This window comes from Zingiber officinale, chromosome 7A (assembly GCF_018446385.1).
Source record: "Zingiber officinale cultivar Zhangliang chromosome 7A, Zo_v1.1, whole genome shotgun sequence".
In the NCBI taxonomy this organism is placed as follows: Eukaryota; Viridiplantae; Streptophyta; class Magnoliopsida; order Zingiberales; family Zingiberaceae; genus Zingiber; species Zingiber officinale.
This window is the reverse complement of record NC_055998.1, coordinates 125,827,425-125,840,436: the sequence shown is the minus strand read 5'-3', so window position 1 is coordinate 125,840,436 and position 13,012 is coordinate 125,827,425. Positions and strand designations below refer to the sequence as shown.

The 13,012-nt window shown below is 46.1% G+C and overlaps 1 protein-coding gene across 1 annotated transcript; it reads right to left on the bottom strand.

Moving 5' to 3' along the window:
• Positions 1-10,498: 10,498 nt before the first annotated feature.
• Positions 10,499-12,223, bottom strand: LOC122002407 (UDP-glycosyltransferase 75C1-like). The gene has a single exon (XM_042557560.1). The coding sequence runs from the start codon at positions 12,083-12,085 to the stop codon at positions 10,667-10,669; it is 1,419 nt and encodes a 472-aa protein (XP_042413494.1). The 5' UTR covers positions 12,086-12,223; the 3' UTR covers positions 10,499-10,666.
• Between the last annotated feature and the right edge of the window lie 789 nt (positions 12,224-13,012).

The following is a 13,012-nucleotide window of genomic DNA, read 5'->3' as shown; positions in this document are numbered from 1 at the left end:
TAAGGAAGTTTTATTTGTGTTTAAAACTTTATTTGCTTGGAGATTTTAAAGTGGCCGACCATTGAAATAATGAAAAGAAAATTTATTTTTAATTAAATAAATTTTCCTTTTCATGGCAAAAGAATTAAGGAAGTTTTTATTAAAATTTCCTTATTTGCCAAGACCAAGGATTATAAAAGAGGAGGTAGAGGAGCCTTCATGTGGAACAACCTCTATTCTATTTTTCTTCCTCTCTTTTCCTCCTTGGTGTGGCCGGCCCCTCCTCTTTCTCTCTTCTCCATCTTGTGGCTGAACCTCATCTCTTCCTTGGAGTCCTTGTGGTGGTCGGATCTTGCTTGGAGAAGAAGAAGAGAAAAGGAGGCGATATTTCTAGCATCCCATGGAACTTGGTGGTGGCCGAACCTCTTCATCTTTGGAGGAGCTTTTGGTGGCCGAAACCTAGAAGGAAGAAGAAGGTGCTTGGTGGTTCTCATCTCGGAAGATCGTTGCCCACATAACATCTGAGGTTAGAAGAGGAATACGGTAGAAGATCAAGAGGTTATTTGCTTACAAAGAAAGGTATAACTAGTAATTGTTTTCCGCATCATACTAGTTTTCTTTGTATAGTTATTTTGGAAATACCAAACACAAGAGACATAAGATTCTAGAGTTTTCGAATTTGTTTTTGAGTTTGTGTTTTTTTTTTTTGTCGAATTTGTGATTCGATTGTTCTTTTTGGTTAACCTAGAGTTATTTAAGGAAATTAAATATTATCTTTCCTTAAAAGGTTTTGTCTAGGCGGTGGTGGTTGTTCCCATATCCAAGAAGGTCATGTGCCTCGCCATGCAGTCCTGGAAGTCAATTTTGGAAATTAATATTTAATGAATTAATAACATAGGTGGATTCGAATCAATAGTGTTAAGTTCCGCTTGCGATTCAAATCTAAACCATTAAGAACAGATAAGTTAAATTTGGAATCAATGATGTTTCCATCTGTGATTCCTAATTTAACTTCTAAAGAACACAATAGGTTATTTAAGGAAAGGTTCGACACTTGTACAAAATTTTTGTACAGTGGAGCCGGTACGGTTTTCCTAGGACTAACCAACAGTTCTAGTAAGCTTTTCTTCCCTTTAATCGCATCTTTTCGCTGCCTTCTTTGCTTTTTGCGATGACAAGTTCTTCACAACCTCCCATCGCCGACCCTGGCCTTCGTACACCTCTACTGAGTCCAGGTTTGACGTCGACGACGCTGAGAGCCTAACAACCACCTTTGAGTTTCCTTGATTACCAAGTTCTTCTTCCTTCTCCTTCTGATCGACCAAATACTCCGCCGCCTGACTGTCTTTGTTTCTTTAGGGATCAGTTTACCGTCAATCTGCGGTTTCCCATCCACCCCTTCTTTCCTACCATATGTAAATATTTTTGCATCTCTCTTCATCAACTAGTGTCGAACTCTTTTCGACTGATGTGTGGGGTGGTGATTCTGTTCCGCCTGCACGACATTCCTCTCACTCCGTGACTTTTTCATTATTTTTATTATCCCAAATTGCCTGAGCCGAGGACTTTTCTTTTCCAAACCCAAGTGGGCTTAGTTGTTTTCGATAAAATGATGACCTCTAACAAGTATTGGAGGGAGTACTTCTTCTTTGTGTGTTTTCTCGAGCGGCCAGACTTCCCGACCAACTGGTAGCTCGAAGTGGTGAGTCAACCTCCACTCAAAAAGTACAAGAGTGATCGGCCTACCTCAATGCAGCCTCAATGCTGGTCGGTCAAAAATATGACATCCACAAGTTGCTGCTGGAGGGTGTCCTCTACGTTTTCGGCTTGAGTCCGATCCGCACAAGGCTTTCGTCCAACCTAGGTATGCATCTTCTTCGCTTCTTCCTTTGATTCTAACTGATTTCTCTTCTTCTTTTGCAGCTAACATCATGTTGCATGCGTGTTTGGCCAGAAAGGCCAAGCTTATGGATGTCGAGATCAACATGGTGGCCGCAGCCGAGTTGGAGAGCCGCGGTCTGAAGCCGATCGGCTCACAAGAAGACCCGTATGGCGAGAGCAAAGGGGCTACAACCTTAGTGAGCAAAGGGATGGCTAGTCAGGCGCCCAGTGGTGGAGCGGTCGGTGCATTGAACCCTGCCTCCAAATGGCTACCGGTGATTCTAGTGGAGCGGGCATCAAATTTGACCTCCTCTAGGGAACCACTGATACAACGCAAGAGGCGCAAGGCGGAGACTTCATCGCGATCTGCTTTCTCGGTGGTGCGGACCCCCACACGAACTAGCCCACACCCTTTCGCCAAATGGGTTGGAACCTCGACCCCCGCTCCAACTCCGATGACTGTTCCCCCTACATCGTCTGATCGGACACCATCCCTGTCCGGTCTGCCACAAGGAATCATTTGCATGCCACTAGTTGCCTTCATGCCGCCACCATCGAAGGTTCAAAAATCTAGCATCTGTCCGACGTCCGGTAGAGCGACCTCGGCCCAATCAGCCCCAAGTGGCCAGCGCCACATAATGGCAGTTCTTCATCTTCCGAATGAGAAATGGCGCGAGTCGGATGACATTGAATCCCGAGCACCAGATAAGCATTCAAGGGTTGCTAGCACAGATATGGGTTGATGCCCGAGGTCGCACAGCGGTCATACCTCCGAGGGCACTCGCAGACAACCACACCCAGATGTCCACTGGGGTAAGTGTTGTACTTTCTTAATTTGTCTCCGATCGGTGCTTATATTTTCCTAGTTACTCGCAGTATTGAGTAGAGAGTCTGGCCATGTGCCAAAGGCTCGCTTTTTTGGAGCAGGAGGTTAAGCAACTGAAGGCGGCGAGCGACCAATCATCTCCTTCTCAGGAGCGGATGGAGAAGATGAACACTGAGATGTCTCAGCTAAGAGCCGATCTGACTAAGAGCACCGAGCTGTTGGAGGTGGAGAAAGGAAAAAACACCAAGCAGGCCACCCAAATAGCTCAGCATAATAAACAAGCCATCACATTTGAATCAAAAATTCATTCGGCTAACACCAGGAAACTCCGGGCTATCGACAATATAGAGATCAAGAATAAAGAGGCCTGAGCTCTTGCCCAAAAACTCAAAGAAGCTGAGGATTTTCTAATTGCCGAGCGGGAGAGTCGGTCAACCGCAGAAGCTACCCTTCGAAGCCAACTTTTTACAAAAAATGATGAGTTGGCTACCACGAAGGACGAGCTCGAGGCATCCCGGGCGGCTCTGAAAACTTATCAAGATGCCAAGGCTGACCGATTTGAGGCTATGAAGAAAAACTATCTCCGCTCGAATGCCTTCAATGATCGACTTTCGGATCGGGCGCTCTGCCTCTTCAACTTGCCTATCGACGAGATGTTCGACCAGCTCAGAGAGGGAGGCTATCTGTCGGTTGCTCTGACCAGCAACATCATTAGCCAGGACAAACTCACCCAGTTGCTGCCTGACGATGTGCTTGATTATCTGGAGTAATTTTGTATTCACCCTTGTTTGTAATCCTCATGCTTAGTTTTAATGAATGATCACCCGTCCGACAATCTTTTCTTATTTGTTCGTTCCCTTGCCATCATTCAACATCTTTCAATTTGACTCACATTTTAGTTGCCCATGTTGCCGTGTAAAACCCTGAGTGAGATTATGAGTTGCTTATTGTGGATTTATGACCTTCCGATCAATGACTAGAAGTCATAGTAGAATAATCCTGAACGGTCACCGTATTTTGAAGACTTGCAACTTTTGAGTAGTGTGTATTCACGGTTGGTCGTTTATCATTCTTGAGTTATAAGATAAAGGCTTGACCGCTAATCGAGACAAGAATTTAAGGTCCCCACTCGACCGCTGATGATGATAGAGGTTTAAGGTCGTCGCTCAACCGTTCGTGAAGACTAGGGTTTAAGGTTGTCGCTCGACCGTTGGTGAAGACGAGGGTTTAAGATCGTTGCTCGACCGTTGGTGGAGGGTTTAAGGTCGCTGCTCGACCATTGATGAAGACTAGGGTTTAAGGTCGCTGCTTGATCGTTAGTGAAGACTAGGATTTAAGGTCGCCGCTCGACCGTTGGCGAAGACTAGGGTTTAAGGTTGTCACTCGACCGTTGGTGAAGACGAGGATTTAAGATCGTCACTCGACCGTTGGTAAAGACTAAGGTTTAAGGTCGCCGCTCGACCATTGGTGAAGATTAGAGTTTAAGGTCACCGATCGACCGTTAGTAAAGACTACGATTTAAGGGCGCCGCTCAACCATTGACTCAGCTCAAAAGTGGCATACTTCGCTTTTATTCATATTTGTCCTGCATCCAGGAAACAACATACAAGTGCATCTATATTCACTTGTCCACCTCTCATTCGGCCTTATAGGGTTGGAGATTATTCACACTCCATGATCGCTCGAGTTGCCTTCCGCTCTCATCCTCTAAGTAGTAGGTGTTTGAACGGAGCCTCTACACAACCTTAAAAGGTCCTGCCCATGGGGTTTCGAGCTTGGCAACATCGTCGACCAGCTTAACTTTCTTCCACACAAAATCACTGACCTGGAAAGACCTCGGGATCACCCTCCGATTGTAGTTCTGCTTCATTTGCTGCCGGTATGCCATTAGCTGCACGACTGCTTTAGCCCACGTCTCATCCACCAAGTCGAGCTCCATGAGTCTTCGTCCAACGTTTCCTTCATCGTAGAACTGCACCAGATCAGATTCCACTCCAACCTCTATAGGTAGACTGCTTCACCGTCGTATACCAAGTGGAAAGGAGTTACATCGGTCCCCTCCTTTGGGGTCGTACGAAGGTTCCACAACACACTGGGGAGCTCATCAACCCAGCTCCCTCCGGTGTGGTCGAGCCGAGCCCGTAGCCCTATGAAAATTTCCCTATTGGTGACTTTTGCTTACCCATTGCTCTGGGGGTAGGATATAGAGGTGAAGGTCTGCTGGATGTCATAGCCCTCGCACCACTCTCTAAGCTTCTGATAGGCAAATTGTCTCCATTATCTAATACGAGCTGGCGTGAGATGCCGAACCAGCATATGATGTTTTGCCAAATTAACTTAATGACCACATGCTCGGTTATTCTCGTGAGCGGCTCGGCTTCTACCCACTTCGAGAAGTAGTCCACTGCGAATAAAGGTGGTTGCCTCATCCGGCTTGGGTGGATCTGAACCTCCTCCTTTTCTTTGTATACCAATGTAGGAGGTTTTTCAGTGATTGCATTTACTTCCAGACGTTGATTCTTTCGAGCGTTCTTGGCTTTCGACTTGACCATTTCAACGTAGCATCGCCAAGTGACAAGCTGGTCGCCTTTGACTTCTCCCACCCGATCGTCCATTGGGAATTTGACCTTTTGGCAGTATGTAGACACCACTGCCAGAATTCATTGAGGACTGGTCAGCCCAAGATGGCGTTTTAGGCCAACTTCGATCGATTTGTAATTGATCGAACGCCTTCTTGAAGATAATGTTCACCGAACTCCCTATGTCAACAAAAGTTCGGTGAATAATATAATTGACAATTACCACTCGGATGATCAGCCCATCGTCGTGTGAGATCTCCACTTCCTCCAAATCTCTGAAACTAAAACTGATCTCGGGCCCTTCGGCCCTCTCCCTGCTACACCCCATGGTGTGGGTTTCCAGCTGATGGGCGTGCGCTTTCTTGGGTCTGTTGGAGTCGTTGTCGGTCGGTCCCCTGGCGATCATGTCTATTTCTCTTCGGGTGGCATTGCTTCTATTTTCTTCTTTTCGAGTTGAGGGTCTACTTTGCTCGGCGAGGAGTCGAGAGGGACCCACGTTATCCCCCCCACTGGTGTTGCGGGTCACATCGCTCGGGCACGCTTCTTTTGTCCTCTCGCCGCCCCGTGGATCTATGTCTATGGCGTCGCTCGGGTGACGGAGATTGACGATGGTATCCTCTTGGCGCCGGTCGACTAACGATCGGTGTTAGATTTAGTAGTGGTGTGTGTTGTGTGTTGTCGACTGATGAAAAGAGCATAACATAGGCGTCCATACCTTGCCTTATGTAGCCTTGTGAGGACCAGAGGCCACATGCTGCACGGCATGTGTCCTAGCCTCCTGGTGTGGCCGCTTTATTTCTGCCCTCGGCCCTTTGGGCGGTTGGTAGCTAGCTGCTTGACGATTGATGCTCGGACTCGGCCGGGGGTTCGATCAACGTTTCCTTTTTCTTGCTGCTTGGGTTTCTTCTACATTTATGTATTCAGTGGCCTTCTTGAGCAGGTGGTCGAAGTCTCTGAGTGGCTTTCTGATGAGTGACCGGAAGAACTTTCCTTTAACGAGCCCCTAGATGAAGGTGTTCATCAGCATCTCGGAAGAGACCAATGGAATATCCATGGCCACTTGGTTAAAGCGCCTGATGTACGCTCTGAGCGCTTCCTTGAGCCCCTGTTTTAGGGCAAATAAGCTGATGTTCATCTTCTGATAGCATCGGTTGCTGGTAAAATGGTACAGGAATGCAGCTAGGAAATCCTTCAAGCTGTGTATGGATCCATTCGGCAATCTTCTGAACCAACACTATGCTAATTCAGAGAGGGTAGTGAGAAAGACTTGACACTTCACCCATCTGTGTACTAGTGCAGCGTGCCTGCGTTGTCAAACTTATCCAGATGATCATCTAGATCGGTCGCTCCGTTGTATTCAGTGATCGACAGCGGGGTATAGTGCCTGGGTAGAGGTTCACTCAAGATTTCCTGAGAGTACTGCAGATTGATATATTCGGGCGAAGCATGGCTTCCGGGCGCCTTGCATTTTCGTGCACCTCGAACCGAAGCATCCTCCGAAGATGATTCCCGTTCCTGGTTCGCTTGGACTATTTTTGAGGGAGTTTGGAACATGGCACGATGGAAGGGATTGGCGAGTGCCGCGCTTCTCCCTGCATGCTGATAGACCTCCTATTCTACCCTTATACGGAAACTTGTTCCGCTTGGTCTTCTAGCCTCGCTCACCTTTCGGCTGCCGATGTCGCAAGCTGTGGTGCTTGTCGATCAGTTAACGTCTGTTGTTGTTGCTACTCGACCATCTTTACCGCTCGGGCTTGCATGAGCATGTTTAGCTCCTCCTTGGTGAGCGTCATGGTAGCGAGTCGTCCAACATCCTCCATCTTCTCAACTCGGATGCAGGTTAAGTTCCCACATACGACGCCAATATGATCTTGTCCGAAAGTCGATGAGATGGAAAAATGGGGATGTGGATGTCCCGCTGACCGCTCGTAGACTCCACTCCACCCTATAAGACAGATGACGTCAGTGCCGAGCCAAGAAAGGGGTCCTCGACATTGGCCCTCCGATGCTCAAGTCAGTCACCGACGATGATGTAGAAGGCGGAGTAACAAGAACGAAGACTGTAGTGCAAATAGTGTATATTGCGTACCTCCGTCGATGCTTGAACCCTCATTTTTATAGAGCTCCTGTACCGTATGTGCATGATTCCCTAGGTGAGCACGCTTCTTGAAGTTTCCCCTTAAAAGATTTGTCGGTAAAGTGTCTTTGACACAATACCTTAACAAGCCGAGCATATCTTTGATGTGACAGTGGAAGCTTTTGTCATACGATCTTCCTATCGACCATGCCTGGTATCAGCGGCACTAACTCCCAAAGGATGTCGAGAGATAACACAGTGGGTCTGTTGCTGGGCCGAGAGGGTTAACCTCTCAGCCGGAACTCCGCTGCGCCTGCGCCTCGTCCGTTCTGCCAGAACTCCGCTAAGCCCGTGTCACGTCCGCTCGTTCGGAATCCGCTGAACATGTGCCAAGTCCTATTGCCTGACCAAGCAGGACAGTTGATCGGCCAAGATTCTACATATCATCTCTTCCTCCTCCTAGCATCCAATACTCTATTGAGTGTCGGTCGTTTGACATCTCCCCGAGTCAAAGACGGGGTCAGACTGGAGCCTTCGCCTCCCGGTCGAGGGTCTGATCACCCAATCGGCCAATGCGATTATCCTCCGTTTAACCATATGATACCTGAACGTTGATCGCCTTGACTCTGACCTCCATCGTGACAACTGACCCCTGTCGGATAGGTCCCTCCATATCACCGCATCATATTACTTTTTGAGTTTCAATTGGCAACTTTGAAACAGAGACTACAACTCCTCGGGAGAATAGCAGTGAGTGAGTATCACACTGGATGGGATCCTTAAGAAATGGGAAATTTAACAAGATGATAGCATTCTGCGAGGCTCAAGTAGTATAATAAATATTTGTCAAAAATGAGGCGATGAGACCAATGGAGTAACTCATGGTGGCAAAAAGATGAATACGCTTATCTCCAGCACCCTGTCAATCCGTCCCAAGGTCAACACGGAGGATTACTAACCTCTGAAATAATAACTAGCACATAAGGGAGACATTTACCTCGACTTTATTAATAGAGCAGCTCATGGCCATATGGACGGTATTTGATTCAAACATTGAGTCAAACATCTTCCCCACGTTTTGCGTAGAAAGAACTTGCCAATGTAATTTACAGTGGATGCCGCCATCAAGCCGACAAATTGCAGTCGATGTTGCCCCCAAATCTTTTAATTGGTTTTTCTTGCTTGGAGACCACTTCTTTGGGCCGGTGGTTATGTCTTCAATCTTTTTAACAATACCCGTGTTCTCAAATGCCAGGTCACAAGGATCGTGAGCTAAGCTCTAGGGGCGAGACCAGCCCCCTCCATCTCATGCATCAGCAGAGAAGTTGAGAAGATCAACGAGTGTATCTTGATGGAGCCATGGAGGAGAATGTTACTGGTTGGAAGATTTTTGGCAGTGGTCTGGTTTGTCATGGGCATTATAATACCCACTTATAAGGAGTGTGAGTGTTCAAAAGTTTGAACACCTTTGAATACCCCTCTCTCAAAATTTTTTTATTTTCTTTTTTTTGAATTGTAAAATTTTTAATACTATTTTTTTTAGAAATAGTAAATTTATAAGTAAAATTATTATTAAAAATAATAATTATTTAAATATTTTAGAATGTTAATAATACTATTTAATAGAATGTTAATAATACTATTTAATATGATATAATGTTAAAATAAGTGAGGGGTGAAATCCATAAATGATGAGTGTTAATGTTAAAAGGGATATAGGTAAAAGAAAAATGTTATTATAATGAGTATGTAATAGTGAACCTCATATTTTTTGATGAGATAGTGAATGTTATAATAGCGATACACTATGGATGCTCTTACCATATACGTACGTGTAGAATTATAGTCAAGTCTTTACTTAGATTCTTAGATTAAAATCCCAAAGTTAAAGATGATGATTTATAAAATATACATCAATGGGAGGCTCAAACCCACTCAGTTGAAAGTCAAATTTGAATCAAACTTAAATGAAGCTAGACCTTTGTGGAAGTTTAAATTTGTGGAAGTTTAAATGAATGAATTAGAAGAATACTCTCAAATAACTTATAGAGGTAAACGAGTTAAGCGACTTGCGGGCTAGTTAGATTTTAGTTTTAAAAAATTCATTCAATTAAGTTAACGAACTGAGCTCAAGCTTAATTTTGAGATTGAAAATATTATCAAGCCAAGCTCGAGTTTAACGGTACTTGATTTGTGAGCTCGCGAATATTTTATTTAGAGGCTCACGAACGTGTTCGTTAAGAGACTCCCGAACATATTCGTTAAAACATTCGTTTATATATATATATATATATATATATTAATTATCTTAAAGTTCATTTAATTTTAAATGAGATTTTTTTAACCAAACTTGAGCTATTTAATTTTATTACAAACAGAGCTCGAGCTCAAGAACTAAAACTCGAATCGAACTTGAACCGAACTCGAGTTTAGGGATAACAAATTGGACTCGAGCTTGAGCCTCTTACTGTTCAACTCTATTTGACTCAGTTCAACTCATTTACAATCCTAATAATAATAGAATGTAATTTTTAGCGTTATATCAATCGCTAAATATTTAAATTTCATCACTAATTAAATCATTATTTATATTTAATCTATTTAATAGTGATGAAATCTTAAATCCATCGTTAATTTGTGATAAAAGTTTAAATCCGTTCTTATTTTAATGATCAAAATTAGACTTTTTATTCATAATTTTTTCTTTTCACGATCACTCTTCCTCTCCTATCTTTGTCCCTTTTATATCTGACACGCTCCTGTCCTATCAATCTGTGAGATGCATTCCAACGGTGCGCTCTTCTCCTCTGCCCTTCCCTCTCATCTCATCCATCCTGTCGCCCCTGATTTGATCAAGCCTGGCCATGATCTCCCGTCGAGATCGAGAGATGCCCCACTGGGGCGAGCTCAGCCAACCGTGAGCTCTGTAGCGAGATCGGCCGAACGCGAGGAAGAATTTGAGAATGCATGTTTGTTTGTTTGTGGACCTGGAGGTGTCCTTGGTCCACGAGAAGGGGCACAAAAGTGGAGAAGATGCGTCCCCCCAAAAATAATCGTCAACAAAATTTATCCTACAAGTCAAGGCTCGGGTTGACTCGTTAAGTTTACTGATTTATGCGAAAGTGTTTCCGAATAAATTATATGTCGCTTCATACGAACCGCATAAAAGCTATGCTTGACCGTAACTCCAATTAGGTGGGCATCATCCATCCCCATTAATACATCAAAAAGGACTTAACATCGTCGCTTTTACGGCCCATATACATCTAAAAGGACTTAACATCCTCTGGATCGCTTTTACGGTCCAGACGATCCGGCTTCCGACTATTGGGAGGCCTCTGCAACGAAAGCCCTTAGATTGCGATCGGACGATCCACCTTCCGCTACGGCCTCCAGCGCCTTATCCTTCCACATCTCCGCGCTCCTCCTCATCTCCGCCGCCCCGCCGCCTCCCATCGCGATCTCCACGCACCTCCTCAGCTCCTCCGCCGCGACCACGCCCTCCTCGTCTGCCTCCGCCCTGACTCCGGCGCCCCACATCTCCATCAGTCGCGCGTTCGTCCCCTGGTCCGTCCACTGCGGCACCCCCACCGTGGGGACGCCGCACACGAGGCTCTCCAGCGTCGAGTTCCACCCGCAGTGCGTCACGAAGCACCCCACCGCCGGATGCGACAGCACTCTCCCCTGCGCACACCACTCCACCACCATACCCTCCGCCTCTGCTTCCCTCAGCGCCGCCTCCAACTCCCCCTGGGCCTGCTCGTGATCCTTCCTCACCACCCATAGGCTCGCCCGTTCGCTCTCCCGCAACCACCGCACGAACTCCTCCGTCTGCCGCTTCTTGATGGCCGCCAAGCTCCCGAACGACACGTACACCACCGAGCGCTTCGGTTTCGCGTCCAGCCACTCCATGTACTTCTTTTCATCCGGCCTGAACAGATCGCCAAGCGCATCGAACTCTGGCTCATCCTTAACGGCTTCCAGCAGCGACGGCGGCGCGATCGGCCCGACTGGTATCAGCTTTACCCTCTCTGCCGACACCGCCAGCGTCTCCGTTTCCAGCTCGCCGAACGTGTTCACCAGAACTGTCGTCGCCGAATCAGCTTCTTCCCTGTCAAGCAGCTGGAACAATTGCTCGAACAGTTTGAGCAACACCGAATAGGGGTCCTCGTCGCTGGTGATGCCGAAGAACGAAGGCAGGTCCCGGATCTTTAGAGGGGGAAGGCTCGGTAAGTTGACCTCGAAGATCGGGTCATGGCTGTGGGCTTTGATGAGGCCTTCATAGCCGTGGAAGTAGTGGTAGTAGATGGCGAAGACGGCGGCGGACTGGATCCAGTAGACTGCGGATCGGACGCCGTGGCCGCGAGCGACGTCGCCGGCCCACGAAAAAAGCATGTTGTATATGACGCAGGTGACGGGGCGGCCGAGCTCGTCTAGGCGGCGGAGGAGGGCCGCGAGCGAGGCAGAGCTGGCGGACCGGAAACGGTCTTGGAACTCGAAGGGGCAGTGGATGTTGGGGTCGAAACCGTCATCGTAGCTGTCGGAGAAGGGGAGGTAGGAGACGAGTCCGTCTTCGACTATCTCGTCGGCGGCGGATGCCGGGAACATGAGGCGGTGGCCGTAGATAGAGGTGGAGAAGGTGACCCTGGCGGAGGTGCTTCGCGCCAGGCGGTGGCTAAGGTGGAGCGCCGGATTCAGGTGCCCCTGCGCGGGGTAAGTCAACACAAGAAAGTGCTGCGCCATTTACAAGAAGCTTGACTTCCGATCAGTACTTCACAATACACAGAGAGGCGGAGCTTCCGCATATATATATAGGGATGGAGGAGCGGTGATCAGCTATCGAGGTGGTGTGTGAGGATGGCGAAGCTTGCTGTGCGTGTGCGCGATAGTCATCGACGACATTGCTGGGAGACTTTACGATCTCCGAATTGATGACGTCTGGCGTGACGATCCTATCAACGGCTGAGAAGCGATGGATTGCTATTTTTATATGGTTCATCGTTATCATCAAATTATAATTTGGATCAAAGATGACTTCTTCCGATCGTTCGGAGGTTGTCGGAAGTTGACAAGTGTTCAAATTATCGAGAGTTGAGTAGAGGGTGGCTTTTGGCAACCCACTCTGATCTAAATTATAATCTGATGGGGACGATAAACTCATGAAAGGATCACAACTAATTATAACCGGATAATAATTAATTGGGAATGGATCATCCCTTGGTCCATTTTTCTTGGACTAAGAGGTCTGATCTCCTTGCTCTGTCCATGGTTAAGGAGATAAATCACAGATAAACTTCTCCAAGATAAGTACTATGAGAGGCTTATAAATGCCTCCCATATTTTACCAAATGCATTAACCATATGTGAGAGACTTATAAAATTTAAAAAATCTTAAATTATTATAATAAAATTTAAGATTTGTAGTTTAAGAACCTTATTCAAAACTCATTTTTTTTCAAGAGGAAGCTTATAATTAATGATAATGTAGTGTTATTGATTTGTGATTTGTGATTTGTAAGGTAAAAAATTATATGATTTATAAGGTAGGTTTTAAAAAGTTGTATGAAGATTTTTTTTATTAAAGAAAGAATAGTAAATTTTTTATTTTTATGTAATATTGATATGGCATGGGAAAAAACCGCATAGGTTTAATTACTATAGATGTCCTAA

Excerpts from the sequence above, each read along its gene's own strand:
- LOC122002407 (XM_042557560.1), bottom strand. The coding sequence starts at position 12,085 with ATGGCGCAGCACTTTCTTGTGTTGACTTACCCCGCGCAGGGGCACCTG.